Source organism: Meriones unguiculatus, chromosome 10 (genome assembly GCF_030254825.1).
Source record: "Meriones unguiculatus strain TT.TT164.6M chromosome 10, Bangor_MerUng_6.1, whole genome shotgun sequence".
Classification (NCBI taxonomy): domain Eukaryota; kingdom Metazoa; phylum Chordata; class Mammalia; order Rodentia; family Muridae; genus Meriones; species Meriones unguiculatus.
Genome location: NC_083358.1, coordinates 59,997,891 through 60,013,209, shown reverse-complemented (window position 1 = coordinate 60,013,209; position 15,319 = coordinate 59,997,891). Strand labels below are relative to the sequence as shown.

The 15,319-nt window shown below is 43.7% G+C and overlaps 1 protein-coding gene across 1 annotated transcript in view; it reads left to right on the top strand.

Moving 5' to 3' along the window:
- Positions 1-9,611, top strand: part of LOC110555015 (uricase) — a 35,396-nt gene extending 25,785 nt beyond the window's left edge. The window contains exons 5-8 of the mRNA XM_021647981.2: positions 1,038-1,221; positions 3,181-3,304; positions 5,152-5,235; positions 7,169-9,611. Coding sequence (XP_021503656.1) covers positions 1,038-1,221; positions 3,181-3,304; positions 5,152-5,235; positions 7,169-7,243 — 467 coding nt within the window. The 3' untranslated portion in view covers positions 7,244-9,611. The remainder of the gene's footprint in view (positions 1-1,037; positions 1,222-3,180; positions 3,305-5,151; positions 5,236-7,168) is intronic.
- The last annotated feature ends 5,708 nt before the right edge of the window (positions 9,612-15,319 follow it).

Sequence of the window (15,319 nt, the reverse complement as noted above, 5' to 3'; positions counted from 1 at the left end):
TCTATGTCTCTCTCCTCATGTCTTCTGTCATCGCCTGTCTGTTGTCTGATTTTGAGTCTGTGCTTGTCTGTCTTGTCAATCTGTCTGTCCTTGTGTCCATAACAAGGGGTTTCCTAGGTTTTATTGAACAGAGTATGACACAGAAAGAATGACACAGGGAGGCATGAGGGATATTTTTCGAAAATCTTTAGCAGAGTTTTATAGGGGATGATCCCAGCTGACCCAGAAAACAACGTTATCAAGTGATATTGGTATGCTGCCTTCAATATTTATGGCTGATGGTTATTTCATAAGAATGCTTTTTCTCTGTTTGTTCTTTTCAGCAAGTGATTGTTGTCATAGCACACATGCAAACGCACATACCTTGCTCTCTGGTTTAGGGACATGGACCTGATTTCAGATTAAAGCTATACATTAGCTTATGTTGTAAAGCTGGTTATACAGGAAATCCAAGGCAAGAAAGGTTGGTTGTGACACTGTTCTTTTAAAGGCAGGCTAAACAAGCAGCCGAGTACACAGAGGGACAGCAGCCTTAAGTCTTAGTGACCTCAAGGTGTAGTATTAACTCTGGCTGTGGGTCCAGCAAAAGTTCTAGTTTCCTACCATGTAGGAGATGTTTTAAAAATATGATATTGCCACAGGCCTTGAGCTGTGGGGTGCACAGGTCAGCAGCATCTCCTAAAGGCGCCCATCAACATCTACCACCCTTCCCCTCACAAGGGGACAGCTGAGAAAAGATGCGCTCCCGAGGCTCCCAGCATCCCACCACTGCTGGTTGAATGACTTGTACTTTACGTTACATAAGATGATTTGCCTGAGCTATCGTTGCAGATCCCAGGAGGATCTGAGCTGTCTCAGAATAGATGGGTATGTGCGTGGACCTTCTATTTTGCCTAGCAGGAGAGGGCAGAGTCTGGCTGTTCATAGAGAAGGGATCCCTGGAGACGAGAAGACGGAAGCACAGTGTGTGTGCTTTTCGCCGCAGTAAGGACACTGCTCTGCTTAGACTCACCCTGTCCCACTTCTGTCTGAATCAGGACCTCCAGTCATTCACTCTGGAATCAAGGACCTCAAGGTCTTGAAAACAACCCAGTCCGGATTTGAAGGGTTCCTTAAGGACCAGTTCACCACTCTCCCAGAGGTGAAGGACCGCTGCTTTGCCACGCAAGTGTACTGCAAGTGGCGCTACCAGAGGCGGGATGTGGACTTCGAGGCTGTCTGGTACGGCGAGCGAGGGCTACAACGGAGAACTGGGGAGGGCTAATGGAATCTTGGATCAAAGGAGAAACCCAGAGGCCTGTCAACTCAAATTCCTAATGCTTCAGGACCACACCTGGTGTGTGTGTGTGTGTGTGTGTGTGTGTGTGTGTGTGTGTGTGCAGGCCAGAGAGCAACTTATCTGTTTCTCACAAGTTATCCTCCTTGGCTTTTATGACCAGCCTCTTATTGGGACCTGAGACTTGCTTATTCAGCTAGGATGGCTGGCTAGGCCAGGATCTGGCTGTGTTCTCCTCAGGGCTGGGGTTAAATAGGCAGAATGTGTAGCTTTAATGTGGAGATGCAGTGGAGGTCCCCAAGTTCACAGGGCAAGCTAACTTCCCAGCCCCTCCTTTTCAAATTCTGTCAGTGGCTCTCAGACAGTAGCGTACACCTCAAGGCATTGTGAAGATAAAGATCACTACAATCACTCCTGGGCTTCTGACAGAGTTTGGCTCTCTAACGACACCCAAGTGACATTTCTGCTGTTGGCCTCCATCAAATGAAGATAATACAAAGCTTAGAGCTGTGCAGAGGGGCCTAAACTAAGGTTCCCAGCCCCACCCAGTTCATGAGAGACTTTCTTAGCTTTAATACGAAAATTTCCATCCCAGGAAATTCCATGTCCCTCTTGGTTTTGGGGGGAAAATGGTGACAACTGGTCGCCCACAGGCTAAGCTCCATGGTCTCTGATATTCGTAGAAGTGTTTTGTAAATGGGGCTGCGGGGAAAGCTCACTTAGCAAAGAGTTCGAGTTCCAAGCATAAGGCCCTGCATTTGAGTCCCAGAACCCATACGTGAAAAGCAGGGATGATGGTGTTTATTTATCCGGCAGGGACACACACACACACCTGCACACACGAATACACACAAATATGCACATGCACACATGCAGGCGCACACACATGCATGTGCCTGCACATATGAATTCACACAAATATTCACACATGTGTGCATGAATGCACATGAGCACTCTCACACACACTGTAAATGACAGATGCTCAAGCCATGTACAGCTGTGAGTTTTATCACAACTCTGACAAGAAACAATTGGCTTCTGAACTCTCAGCGCTCACTCACTATTCCTTTGCTGAACTGCTAATTGTCAGACATTTCTGCCCTAGGATGAGCTGGAATCTTCCTCCCTTACAAAGCATCCTCCCACTGGTAGTTTTTACCTGCTCTTTTTATTATCATCATCATCATCATTATTATTATTATTTGAGAGGCTTTTAAATGCATGAAGAAGAACCTTACCCCAGTCCTCTTTCCCCTCACTTTTTCAAGTTCTCTCCCTGAGTAGGGAAAGCCTGCTGTACTGGTGTTCAGAGCTCCAGTTCACCCGCTAAAGACAAAGGAATTGGAGGTGATGGTTTAACTTGTGAGCTCAGGCCCATCGTGTCCAGAGGGGGTGGGGATAATCTCGGCACTGCTTCAACTATACTATAGGTTCGGTGACTTCAATCGCGTAAGGTGTTTGGCTTACAGAATGGCACTAAGTCCCTGAGGGAATAGTTTAAGGAAGTGTCCATGAGCAGGGAATCAACCTTACACATCTGATACATGGTAGAAGATCGATGCTGCAATGCTATTTGGCCTTAGCATTGATCTATGAGGACAGGTAGATACTTAGTGTTTGTTTAATGCAGTGTGTGGGTGTGCGTGTGTGTGTGTGTGTGTGTGTGTGTGTGTGCATGTGTGTGTGTGTGTGTGCGTGTATGTATGTGTGTGTGTATTTGAGAGTGAGAATGGTGCAGAGATATGAAGTGGATTTTTCTTGTTTTCATTTTAGCATTACAGAATAATAATTGTTTCTGAAACCATCTACAAAATGTTTTTTAGGGCACCTCTGCTTCTTAGCTTTATGAGGCATCCCTAACATACCATAAAAGCTCTCCTTCAGTCTCTGCCTCTCTGTCCTAGGGGCACTGTCCGGGACATAGTCCTGAAGAAGTTTGCTGGGCCCCATGACAAAGGCGAATACTCACCATCGGTGCAGAAGACCCTCTATGACATACAAGTGCTGTCCCTGAACCAGGTGCCTGAGGTACGCTTTGTCACTTGCACTCTGAGGACTGAGAGGAACTGTGTCTCCTGTCAGCTCCAAGGCAGACTGGAGTGTTAAAATAGGAAAGTGGAAGACACATGAGAAGTGACATCTGTTGTTGTTCAAAAGCTTGTTATAGCAAGTGAGAAGAGAGCAGAAAATGGGAAAATCTGTTCAGCCTAAAAACACAGGCCGCTGTGACAGCGCTTCAGCGTTGTTAAAAATTCTTTGAGTTCCTTCAACCTACCACAATTTTAAACTTCAAATTCAGGCCACTTCCATACCTTGATGGAGAGATAACTGGACAGTGGTTGTATGTTTCAAGGTAGAAATGATAGATGTAGAGAGATTTAAGCCATCCTTCCTTCTATCCACCCACCCATCCATCTCTATTAATATTTGATATTCTTGGACATTATGCCTCTGGAGGGACCCAAGGGACACAAAGATAAGCCAGACATGTCCCTATCCTCAAATAATTCATTATTAAGTGGACAAAGAAACAAGTGAAATTTTTAAAAGATCAGCAATAAGTTATTATGGAAGTAGGGGGAACATCTAACTCAGATGTAAACGGTAGGACTAGCTAGGTTTTCTAGGAGAGGAGTGTGCTGAGTCTTCAGAAACAAACCTGGGTAAACTGGTTTATATTCAAGGGCCAAGGAACAGGGTAAATGTAGAGACAGGAGATAGCACAATACAGACATTTACAGTTAAGGGCCAACCATATATGACATGCTAGTTGGGAAGTATTTTCCTGTGTTTGAGCATAAGGTAGCAATGAGTCAAGAGGACATTTTAGGCCTATTTATAGTCTATGTTTTATTCTGAGAGCCACTGGGGGCCACTGAGTATGGCTGGATTTACTTTTTAGAGTAATCACTGGTAGTCGTATGATAAAAGCATGAAGGACCACAGGCTAGGAGGCTTGCGGGATGATTTTATAGAAGCATGGCCAAGAAAGCATGGGCCAAGGCCATGCTGAATGAAGAAAAGCATCACCTGAACCAGAAGGACTTCTCCGCCTTGGCCCCGTCCTATAGCATCCTCCGTCTTGCTTTCCTCTGCCTGTGCCTGCCTCCGCTGGGTAGAGGTGGTAAATCTAAGGCGACAAGTTCTTCAGGTGCCCGCAGCTCTCCCAGAATTTTTCACCCAATAGCCTAGAGACTACTTTCCAGAACCTGGGCAAATCTGTCCTAGAGACCTATTCTATCAAAGGAGGCCCCTGCCAATGGGGCACATTCTTAGGCGTAGAAGTGGACTAGAGAAATGGATATGGCTTGACATACAAGAAGAATATCTTTCTTTATGATCCAAGAGACAAGATGGTCTGGCCCAAGGGATGGGCTGCCCTTTTCCATGATGTTAAGGTTTGGCACAGTATCACAAAGATTCAGAGTTTTAAATTACAACCCAACTTTATAAGTTCAATAAAAGTATTTTTGTCAATTAGAAAAGTAGACTCAAGTCCACTAAGCCTTTATATCATGTATATGGTTTGGCAATTTTACACTTATCCTAGGACCTATGAATATTAGAGACCATTCTGGGAGGGATGGAGGAAGGCCAGTTTCTGGAGACCAGTTGGATGTCGAAGGGATCGCCCTGATTCCCACCTTAAGGAGCTTGAGCTCTTCAGAGAAGGTTTTGTACTGAAGGGAGAGGAATGGACCTGCCATCAGTCTTACAGGAAGACTAGTGGAGGGAACTATGATTGGCAGCAGAGGAGCATGGGAAGGTACCTGAAGAGACAACCATGGTCATAGAAAATGGCCAGGATGGATGAGGTAGATGGAGGAAGATGGGCTCTCCAGTGCTCAGGTAACACATGCTGTTGTCGATTCCAGATCGAAGATATGGAGATCAGTCTGCCAAACATTCACTACTTTAACATCGACATGTCCAAAATGGGGCTGATCAACAAGGAAGAGGTAAGAGAGTTTAAAACACTGAACGCACATTTCTGCCCCATCTCCTCTCTGTCTCCTTGTCAACTTGGGACAACATCACTGCCTAAAACCTGTAGCAGCTGCTGGCGTGAGGGAGTATTTATAGTTTCCACTGATTTCCCTCTTTGACTCTGGGTCTTTCAGTGCCTGAGGCTGAGCACTCTGGAAGTGGATGAGTGATTATAGGGGAGGGAAATAGAAGGAACAGTGTGAGCCCAAGGAAACAGCTCTAAGATCTCCTTGGGAAAGTGTCATAAAGGTCACAGATGCATTATTCTTCCATCGGAAGTCAACGAGGAGAAGGGAAGACTGTATTTTCGTTTTCCTTTATCATGCCTACCTTTTGATTAAATAGTCGTTTCAGTAGCATACGGTACATTTTGGAGAGATGAAAGTGTGTTTGTGTTACAGATGGCAAGAATAAGAAATTCATGTTTTCAAAGGGAACTCTGTCTAAGGAAATCTACAACCCGACTTCCTTTTAGCTGTGACAAATTGTCTGAGTAGGTTGCCTGGAGCCCTGATTGATGGCCTCTGTGGTCACTTCCTGGGAGATCAGAACTGACCCTACTCCCATGGACATTTTCAGAGATAGGCCTTTTGACCTATCTGTGTCATCATTTTTGGGTAACTGCTTTTAGTGTGTGTGAGGGAGAGAGATGGGGAAGAGACTGTCTATTTGGATGGACAGTATCCCTTCCTCCCTTCCTTCCTCCTTCTCCCCCACAGCCACCGTGTGTGTGTGTGTGTGTGTGTGTGTGTGTGTGTGTGTGTGTGTAAAGCCTATGCCTGAGCAAAGTGCCCTCACACTGTGAGGAATAGCTTCAGTCTCACACATTTGGACCCTCACCTATATGTATACCACGTGAAGGCAACATAGGAGAAGCAGGAAGCTGAGGCACAGTGAGGACAGCTGGGGAGTGACAAGTGACAGGGTGTGAAAACAGAAGGCCTCTAAAACACAGCAATCTGGAACATTTAGCTTTGCACTCACAGCCCTGTGGACCTCAAAGGCTTCGGGGCATGCCCAAATTATAGCTATGGACAATGATTGATGTCCAAAATGAGTTATCAAAAAAGATCAAATGTATTCACTGACTTTTAAGAAGAAGGATTGTAAAATGCATTTAGAAACATCTGTATCGACATGAGTAACAAACAAAATGTTCCTTGGTGGGGTCAGTTGACCACTTGTTGTGCAGGCATGAGGACTGGAGTTTGGGTCCCCAGCACTATGTTACAGGCTAAGTGCTGTAATATGTTTTGCTGTAACATGTGTCAATAGTTACAGCACTGAGGAACTGGAGCCCATAGGACCTTGGACCTCATAGGCCAGCCAGTCTAGCTGAACTCAAGCTCTCGGCCTGTGAGAGACTCTGTCTCAAAAAAAAAATAATAATAAAATAAAATAAAATAAAATAAAATAAAATAAAATAAAATAAAATAAAATAAGGTAATAAGGTAGAAGGCTGGGAGATGGCTTAGCATGTAAAGGTACTTGATACACAAACCTGATGACCTGAGTCAGAACCCTGGAACACATATAAAGGTAAAAGAGAGATGCAACTACACAAAATTGTTTTCTGATCTCCACATGAGTGGTGTGACACACAAGCCCCTACACACAAACACACACGCACACACACACACACACACCAAATACATACATATGCCACACACTTATACATATTCACCCATACATACAATAACCCAAAACCACACACAAAACTCTCAAAATTCCTATATTTTCTAAAAAACAACTCACCACCCACGTATTGCAAGGAAAACCAGGCACTGCTAGACTTGCAGAGCTGTTTTCTCTTTGACAATGGCAACATCTCTCCTTTAGTATGGGATCATATAAAGAAGAAGGCTGTCCTCAAATCTCTGAAGTTACCCTGTGGTTCCTCTACAGGTTTTGCTGCCTCTCGACAATCCCTACGGCAAAATTACTGGGACAGTCAAGAGGAAGCTGTCTTCAAGGCTGTGACATTATGGCTCCACTCAGCTGTACTGCTGGAGAGTACTGTGCGGTTACCTGCAAAAGATTTCAACTTGGGATACTGATTGCTTCCTTCCATATGAATCATTGCTTTCTTTGTTCCTAGTTCAACAAGGCATTTTGGGGATCCCTGCATTAGCAGGTCCAACATGCTCTATGGCTTTGGGCAGTTCATTAAAAATTACTGGGCAATGTTAGAATCACAGTGAGATTTCTCCTTGGTGCTCTTGCATCCCCTGCCTTAGAATCAGTCTTTTGAATTAGACCATAAGAAAATAATGATGAAGTAGTGTTGCTGCTACATTGATTAATTTGAACACAAGTTTAAGAAGCAAACACTGTTGTCATCTTAGTGATAAGTCTGGATAGTGCTGAAAATATAACAAAACCTTGAAAAAAAATCACCATAGTGACTTCAACTGATGGAGTGTTTGTGTTTTTAAAAAGCCCTGGCATTTAGACAATAGCTCAGTGCAGAGGAGAGAAAGTGGGCCTGCAACTCCAACCCTAGCTGAGGAGTTACTGGCATTTGATCGCTGCTGGGAGAGAGGGAAAGTCAGTTTTGTTTAAGAGTGTGGCCCCTAGTATGTCAATCATACTGTAGGGCAGCAGCCTCCACGCCCAGACCTAGTCAGCTTAACTGCCTTCAGTGGGACAGAGAGAAAGAGCACGCAGTTTGGTGAGTGAGGAAGACCTGGGAAGACCTGGGATGTGAGGCGAATATGATCAAAATAAATTGTATAAAATTATCAAATAAATAAAAACATTATTTAAAAAATTAAACATAGCACTTTTAGGTTCCTCTATCAGTTAGCATGAACAAAGACAAGAACATTTCTTAGTGTCTTCTAAATAAAAACCTTTGGCATATATCATTGATTTATATCTAGCCTAATAATGCTTTTATGGCCTTATGATACTGCTTTTATGATTTTTACAACTCTTGGAGAATACTTAGTACATACTAGGACATTAAACTAAGTATATGTTGTTATTCCTTGAATAATGTGTGTTCTTCTGGTGTAAAGAGCCACTTTTTAATAAGTGATGAGCCACTTATTAGATAGACAGATGACTATGTACATGGACAGAAGGCTATACCACACTTCTCTGAATTACCAGAACAAAGACTTCTGGACAACAGGATCTAGGAATGACAGTTATTTTGGATCATGTGCTTTCCTGACTCTTCTAATTGTGAATACCCAAATGCTTTCATGATCAGAGGAATATAATCATAACTGATGAAAATGGATACAGACTTGAGGGGTGATTAGGTGTATATCATCTCCCGACATTATTCTTTGCATATACTCTACGAAACTTAAAAATGACAATTTTAGCAAATGTTCTTGTTGTGTACTTGAGCATCCTTTGGATATATGCCTAGGAGTGGTATAGCTAGATCTTGAGGAAGCGCTATTCCTAATTGTCTGAGAAAGAGCCAGATTGATTTCCAAAGTCACTGTACAAGTTTACATTCCCATCAGCAATGGAGGGTTCTCCTTTCTCCACATCCTCTCCAGCATGTTTTGTCACTTGAGTTTTTGATCTTAGCCATTCTGATGGGCATAAGGTGAAATCTCGGGGTTGTCTTGATTTGTATTTCCCTGATGACTGAGGATGTTGAGCATTTCTTTAACAGGGGCTGTCTCTGACACGAATTCAGTGGCTGGCTCTTTGATCACCTCTCCCTGGGGGAATTCAGTCTTGCCAGGCCACAGAGGAAGACATTGCAGCCAGTCCTGATGAGACCTGATAAGCTAGGATCAGATGGAAGGGGAGAGGACCTCCCCTATCAGTGTACTTGGAGAGTGGCATGGGAGGAGATGAGGGAGGGAGGATGGGATTGGGAGGGAATGAGGAAGGGGGCTACAGCTGGTATACAAAATGAATAAACTGTAATTAATATAAAAAATAAAAAATTAATTTAAAAGTGACAACTTTAATTAAAATCTGTGTATATGAACAACCCACTAACTTTCCTATGCTTTTAAATGCTCCCTATATTTGTAACCTTTATTTTAAATTTTACTTTATGTGCATGAATGTTTTGCCTGAATGTATCTCTATGTATACTTGATGACCAGAAAGAGGCATTGGATCCACAGGATTGGTGTTATAGACAGTTGTGAATTGCTATGTAATTGAACTCTGGTCCTCTGGAAGAGTATCCAGTGTTCTTTGCCACTGAGCCATCTCTCCAGTCCTCCTTTACTTTTACAATGATAAAACCTACACTGTCCTATAAATGTTTACATATGGCTCTTAGTATTGATAAGTTGTCTCATTCACCTTTATTCTAATTCTGTCTTAGGTGCCGTTTGCACTATAAAGAACTACTTGAGGTAATTAACTTTAAAAGAGAAAAGGTTTATTTTGGCTCAAGGTTTTAGAGAGCACAGGTGGCTATTTTGCTTTGGACCTCTTGCAAAGGCAGCGCATCCTAGTGAGGGGATACACACACAGGAACTTACGCCACAGGTCAGAAGCAAAGGGACAGAAGAAGTGTCTGAGATCCTGCCATTTTGTTTAAACAGTATGCCCTAGTCACCTAAGAATGTCCCATGAGGTCCCGGTTCTTCAAGACTCCATTGTCTCTCAATAATACCACCCAGGGGGCTGAACAGCTTTGGAAACACTAACCAAAGCAAGGGTGTGGCTGTTGTACAGGAAAACTAGCTAAAATCCTGGCTCTACCTTGTCCTAGAACAGTGGTTCTCAACCTGTGGGTTTTGACCCTTTTAGAGGTCAAATGACTCTTTCATAGGGGATATCAGATATCCTGCATATCAGATATTTATGTTACAATTCACAACAGAAGCAAAATCACAGTTATGGAAAAGCAATGAAATAATTGTATGGTCAGGGTCACCACAGCATGAGAAACTGTGTTAAAGGGTCACAGCATTAGGAAGGTTGAGAACCACCGAGACAGACCTCACCTGTGAAATGAGGCTGACAACAGAGCCTACTCCATAGGTCTTTGAGGAGTAAATGAATTCATGTTTATAAAGATCATGGTAATATTTGTGTCTGACACACAGAGATTACAACATATGTATTTGCTGAATATAATAAATGTTTAGCCTTCTTTCCATTGTTGTGAGATCCAAGTATAAAGTCAGCATTAGCCTGTGTGAATCAGGTGAGAGGTGAAAGGTCTTACAAGATGCTGGGAGCTGGGCACAAGATCTTCTGTGTCCTCTTGGAAAGGGCACAGGAGAAGAAAGATCAATCAGTTGGGCAAGGAAAATGCCACACATGGAATGTTCATGTTCTAAAGCTCATGAAAGCCATGAGACCTTCATAACCAAATGAGTGGGGATTGAGAAACAGAAGCCCATGTCAGGGCAGAATGACCGAAACAGAAAGTGTTGATTGTTTCACATACACACGCATTTCCCCTCCCTTGGATTCAACAGGGCGACAGTGATGCATTGCAAAGGAGCCTGGGCTTTCTACCCCAGACGTGTGACCATGAAGTCTGCAGACTGTCTTGTTTTGTGAGGAATCCTTAGAGTTAGGATGTGTACTGAAAACCAGCCTGGAGTTTTTTCTACTCCTTTTGGCTGTGAAAAAGAGGGTAGGCCTGAACTGTAATCATCTGTAAAGACTTTTGTAGCACATCGCTCATCAGTTTGCTCTGGGTGACTACAGGGGTACTCCTCTAAGCAAAACTGCTCTCACAAAAGTCTCCATTCTCTCTCTAGATCCTTCCCTGACCCCAACTCAGGGCTTTCCTGCAGGACTTCCATGGACTGATTAGCTGCCATGCTGTTCAGGGCAGCAGCTCACATCCGGAGCTTTGGGCCCTGCCAGCCTAGATTCCGACTGAAGCTTGTTTAATACCATCTCACCCCATAGTGAAAGACTTGCAAAATCATATCCTGTTCCTTTCATCTTGTAATAAGCTCATATCATTCTTTAGTTTTTATAAACTGGCTTCCCCCTTTATTTCTGCCCTGCATTAAATGAATTACTTTTTTGAGGTAGTGTTTTACATATTTGTCATTGAAATAGAATTTATCTTTTGTCAATCATTTACAGGTTTTAACTGTAGAAATTTGAAACTTTTCCAAACCCTTCAATGTTTTTTTGTGGGAAGAACACTTGGCTGCATGACGTTTGCCCTGATAAGGTCTTTGCAAACCTTTGTAACTTCTGCCTCCATGCCTGTGCCTGGGAGGAAGCCAGACATATTTCCAAAGTCATGTATTTCAAGTCTTCCCACCAAGCACACTCCGGCTTCCAAACTCCACCAGTTTTAGAACTCTACCTTTTCTGTTTTTCATGGGCCTTGTTCTGGCCTTTCACAGAGCAGAGTGGCCTTCCTTTCTTGCGCTTGCTTTATCTTCATTTTCGGTTTCTTTTTAGAGAGTTTCATATAACATTTTTGAGTGTATACCTCTGTTGAGAGCCGGGCCAACCCAAGGCTATCCCTGAGGCCCTGATATGTGGTGAAGGAATGCAGTTTCTTTTCGGAAAACAGGAATATGCTTGACAAGGCCAGCAATAGCCTGGGGCCAGGGCCTTTGGGGAGATGAACTTCAGAACCTGAGAACCCAACTCTTTTCACCCTAAAGGGCTGTGGCTATCAGTCCCAAGGCCTCTGTGTGCTTGGTCTGTGACACACTTGAGATATCCTGTGTTCCCTTTGTACAACATTGCTTGATTAGCTTCCTTCTGACTTTGACCCATTGTACGATAGCTTCTTGCTGACTCTGTCCCATTTTCTCCTGGAAATAGTGCATAAGATGCTGTATTTCTCAATAAGATTGCTCAGTTTAAGACATAGCTAGTACGAGGTCTCCTGGTCCCAACTGTCTGCCTTCTTTACCTTCTCTCACTGGCCCTCCCCCTGAGACTGTCACTGAAGGGGACTGCACCGACCCACACATCCAGGTCACCTCCCCCTCCTCTAACTAATCGATTCCAAGTCATGTCTCTCCCAATCCTGTCTTTTTGAAATCCTTCAAAACGATATTCTTAGAAATGTGGTCTTCCAGTGTGGTATTGATGACTTACCAGTGGCTACACTCTTAGAAAAAAATTGTCCCTCCCTCAGTAGCTAATAATTCCATTAGTGCCATGGGGTGGAATTGTGTGCACAACTTACCTACCTCTCCATTCTGGTATTTTGTCTGGTTTTGTACAGGCATTGTGACTGCCACACCACCCTGCTTTATTCAGAAGATAATGTTTCCTGGTAGTTACCTGCCACATTAGATTCTTACCATCTTTCTGCTGTCTCTTCCATCTGAGGGATCCATGAAGCCTGGGAGTGTAATATATATATATATTCCTTTTAGGGATGAGAATTCGGTAGTCTCTTATTCTCTACACTGTGGTATATTAATTACCATCTATGCAAACAGAAGCTTCTCAGATAAAGAATAAGAGATTCATTCATCTGTGGGTATAATAAGCCATTTTGAGCAAGTTTAATATTCTGTCCATTTGGCAGCACAATAGTAGAAGGCTTTCCCCTGGGGCCTATGTCATTCTGTGTTCCACACTGCTGCTGCTGGCCTGCCATGCCTGAAGGGCAGGATGGTCCAGGTTCTGCTGGCTTCTGGGCAGTAAATGGGTGGAACCTCAGTGTCAGGTTCTGCTTTTCTCAGGAGCAGCTGGAGGGCTTAGAACAAGGTCTGAAGTCCATGGGTAAGGCTCTTGGATCTCACTGGGGGTGTGGAAAACAGTTTTCCACAGGGCATTATGTCTCTCTCTGTGTGTGTTTTTATTGAGATAGGTTTTCCCTGTGTAGCCCTGGCTTTCCTGGAGCTCACTCTGTAGACCAGGTTGGCTTTGAGCTCACAAAGATCCACCTGCTTCTGGCTTCTGAGTGCTGGGATTAAAGGTGTGTACCACCACTGCCCAGCTACAGTTACCTCTTTTTAATGAGATTGCCTGTACCAGCCGGCAGTAGAAACTTGGGTGTTCCAAAGCCCATCATGGAGATGATAAAGCAGTGTAGCAGTGCTTTGGTAAAGCTGCAGTGCTAACCAGCAGCAGAGGATGCGGGTGGATGCCAGTGCTGCTGCTTCACTGGTGGTCAGCAGCTCACCTTCCTGGCCTGCCAGTAGTCAGCAGCTCACCTTCCTGGCCTGCCAGTAGTCAAGCTCTGGGTGTCCAGAGCAAATTCTTCAGGGAGGTGGGGAGCCCGTCCTTCCCCAGAATAAATGACTCAGTCTTAGTCTTGGTGAAAAGATGATGGCAGCCCATTTATTACATGTGAAACAGGGACTTATAAACCTTGGACAGTGGGAGGGGTTTCTGGGGTGAATGTGCTTAATTTGCTGGGGCTAAGGGTGCTAAGGTTACTTTATTTACATATAGTGGTACAGTCCCATCATAAGAAGGGGAACACAGTACTTAATTATTCTTTAGTAGTCCAGGTACCATTAAAGGTCATTTGTTGAAAGCTAAGGTCTCAATAGCATAGGGTGGGGTATTTCCAGGAATCCCCAGGCACACACTGGTTGGGTTTCTTATCAGGAAGGGGTTGGGCCTGTAAATTTCTCTGAGGGATATATGACTCTCTTTAGAGGGTCTGAGATTTCTCCATCCAGACATTCAGTGTGATCTCTCCATCTAAGATTATTAACACAATGAAATCTATAAAGGCTATTTTTCCCACATAGGTTCCACCAATTAGGATGTAGACTTTTGCATTTGGGATTACCAACCCACTACAGTAGTCTTCATGATGGCAGCTCTTCTGGAGTATGTGGGTTGTTACACAGATGCTCCAATTCCCACCAGATCCATAGAATGACCATTCCTCTTTCCATTTGCTCAGGCATCATATAGACACCTGTACATTCATGAAGAGCTTGGACTTTGAGTCCAGATGGTGTCAAGTTTCAGGATAGGTTCTACCAATACTTAGCTGTGTGACCTAACCAAGTTATACTCTAAGTTTTGGAGCTCTCATTTCTGAGATAGGAGTGATCTCACAGGACACAGGGTAACAGAGTTATCTGTGGTGGCACCTGAGTTAGAATGCCTTTGATTTCATGCAGCTGGATATCTGTGAGTGTCTTTGGTATAAAGGACATTTTGTTCGCTTCATAAACATAGAGATAGGCTGTCCCAGACTGACTGGCGACTCAGGGGTGGTGCCAAAACTCAGGCTTATCCAGCTCTGTTCTACCATCTTCATCCTTAGAGTGTGATAAGACCCCATGACCACAAGATGGATAACAAAGAGCATGCTAAAGATGATGGAATGTTACCCACCAAAGAACCCATTCCTTCCAGTGCTACAAGTTGTGGTCCCCAGTGGCTTATTATCAAATCCCTCTGCAGAAGTTGCCTTAGGCAGAAGGAAGTGGTCTCACCCAAGTTTGGGTGTATTTCCTGGGAGCATTTCACAGTCAATATCTATGAGTTCAGAGGCATGGGCTCTTCATAGTCATATTCAACCTCCCCACAGTAGAGACTAGTATTGAATGGGACTTTGATGTGGTGGCCAATACTAACTTGGCAACAAGTCAAATACACTGAACTCTTTTCATTTAAAAAGGGGCAGTGATTCATCTTGACTAAAATGGATACTTGATCATTTACCATCCACAGGGACTCAGCTGGTACCACAATCCAGGAGATTCCAGAATTCTACTTAGACCAGGAGGGTCCCACTTAAAGTAAAGGCAATGAGACCATCTGTAAGTGGCCATATGACCCAAAAGCTTTGTCATCTATGCAGCCATCACAATGCCTCATGTGCAATAGTACAACTGTTGCCAATATGGAGATGGTACCTGAAGACAAGTTTGTTCCAAGCAGGAAGAACACTTGGGTTTGGTAGCTTAAGGTGATAATCAAAAAAATTTACTTACCTTCCCTCTTAGAGACTCATTTGGGAAATGATGTTTCCCAAATCTCAGTTTTAGATTGTATGATGTTTCCAGGCTAACACTTGACCGGAGGACATAACAGGAGTGATTGAGACTCTAAGTTATAGAGTCATGCAATCAGCAGACTTGGCACTTTTCAAGAAAAGCAGCTGTTCCTAGCATACTTCAGAGTCATAATCAAACCAAATTCTTAGAACTCTTA